This window comes from Zeugodacus cucurbitae, chromosome 2, assembly GCF_028554725.1.
Source record: "Zeugodacus cucurbitae isolate PBARC_wt_2022May chromosome 2, idZeuCucr1.2, whole genome shotgun sequence".
Taxonomy (NCBI): Eukaryota; Metazoa; Arthropoda; class Insecta; order Diptera; family Tephritidae; genus Zeugodacus; species Zeugodacus cucurbitae.
The window spans coordinates 44,046,845-44,048,544 of NC_071667.1; the positions used below are offsets into that span (position 1 = coordinate 44,046,845).

General features: G+C 31.5%; 1 protein-coding gene across 1 annotated transcript; it reads right to left on the minus strand.

The window, feature by feature from the left end:
- Positions 1-270: 270 nt before the first annotated feature.
- Positions 271-1,097, minus strand: LOC105219848 (U-Kazal-Dg21.2-like). The gene is made up of 3 exons (XM_011196185.3): positions 848-1,097; positions 642-794; positions 271-574 (listed from the first exon to the last, which is right to left on the minus strand). The coding sequence occupies exons 1-3, from the start codon at positions 1,053-1,055 to the stop codon at positions 507-509; spliced, it is 429 nt and encodes a 142-aa protein (XP_011194487.3). The 5' UTR covers positions 1,056-1,097; the 3' UTR covers positions 271-506.
- Positions 1,098-1,700: the final 603 nt, after the last annotated feature.

Consider the following 1,700-nt stretch of genomic DNA (forward strand, 5'->3'; position numbering starts at 1 on the left):
ATTTTCCTGTCGGAGAATTACTTCCGAATTTGCCATAGTTTTCATTGCTTTGGGCACGTTTTTTCGATTACCCAATTGACTTCTTTTGAAAAGTACTCCGTACAGAATTTTTGAGATTCCACTTAATTCATGGTTTTCGGTTCATTTATAGCCTGTATCGAATTTAGCAAAATACTTACGAAATATCTTATTTGCACACAAAACTACTTTTCATAATTTTCGTCAAGCAGTTGTTAAATTGAAAGTCGGTTATAGAAATAACATTTTTAATTGTTCTGTATTTAAAATTGAATTTTATACACCAGTGAATTTTCATATAATTTCGAATAAAGAACTTCACCGAAGCTCATTTTTTAGTTATGATTTTGGAAGGAATATGATCGACCCTCACCCTCAGCTGCCAACATTACAGATTATAATTTCCAACACACAATATTCGGTATTTGTAATTATTATTCAGTTATAAGTAGATAAATATGCCTTTTGTAACATAGTCTTCTAACTGCCTATATAATTTTCTTTTCCTCAACTGAGAAAATATAATCACAGTCACCCGCAAAGAGATAATGCCACGCTGGAGGGAAATATGTAAATTATAATTATATTGAATAAAATTAAAATTTTATTTGTTTTTCTCTCACGTTTTGCTGCTTCACAAGCTTGTTTATCGAGAAGACATTGGTTTGAGAAGGTTTGCAGAAGTCCCCTATAAATGGCGCATACGGGTGCAACTATGTCTGGACAAAATTGAGGACACTTTTGTTGGCAGACCGTCTGATTTTCCAGTTTCAGCACTGAAATTATATATTATAAAATATATTAACTCACTTGCAAATACTCTACTCACTTGGCAAATGATTATTCATGCGTTCACAATTTTCATTTGCGAGAAAACATTTATTGAGGAAAATGTGGCATCTTCGATTTTCGCTTCCCCAAACTGGATCTTCCTTTATGTGACATTTGTACTTCAGTGGACACGGTACTATTTGGGCAAGGACAGCAGGTGCAATGAAGAAAAATATATATGGAAACCACGCAAATTTCAAATGCATAATGAACGTCTACTTTAATAAGGTAAAAATTTTGTATTGAAATATGCCTCGACCATATACCTTTTATACTTTCCAAGTTTAAAGTTTTTAGTTATTAAGAATCCAAGTCATATATGTACATATGTATAAATATTTATGTACATTCCAACAATACTGAATTGCATTATCAAATGCACGAGAAATGCAATTTTGGACATTTTTATACGTGATTATGGTAGCGTTTTAGTGTTTCTGCTTATGAAATACGATGCCCTCCCTTGGTGGAGGTATTGGAGCCGTTATGTAAGCAAACGTTTTGTACAGCTGTGCCATTTCATGTATTTGTCTTTTGTGCCTCAGCTTTACATAAAAAGTGTTGACATTGAAAGTATATGTAATTTAAAATTCCGACCGGAAGTTAAAAGACTTCAAATTCTAATCGAATTTTGCCAAAAAATTAGTGTCGAAACGAATATCAAATCCGAAAAAGTCTCAACGTTTAAAAAGCAATTTTTTTCCAAAAATTACTATTTACTTTGACATTGCTGTGTTCTCACTAAACTTATTTTATAATAACATTTTCTTTTAGCTATAATCAACGTAATTTTTGACTTTGTATACATTAGTCTTAGTTTTTTTAGATTTTTTAGACTTTGTCGTTATTAA

What these genes read in the sequence shown, in the direction of transcription:
- LOC105219848 (XM_011196185.3), bottom strand. Translation starts at nt 1,055, where the DNA reads ATGCATTTGAAATTTGCGTGGTTTCCATATATATTTTTCTTCATTGCA. An exon ending in CATGAATAATCATTTGCCAA is followed by an intron (nt 795 to 847) that starts GTGAGTAGAGTA and finishes ATATAATTTCAG; the next exon opens with TGCTGAAACTGGAAAATCAG. An exon ending in AGCTTGTGAAGCAGCAAAAC is followed by an intron (nt 575 to 641) that starts GTGAGAGAAAAA and finishes ATTTCCCTCCAG; the next exon opens with CGTGGCATTATCTCTTTGCG.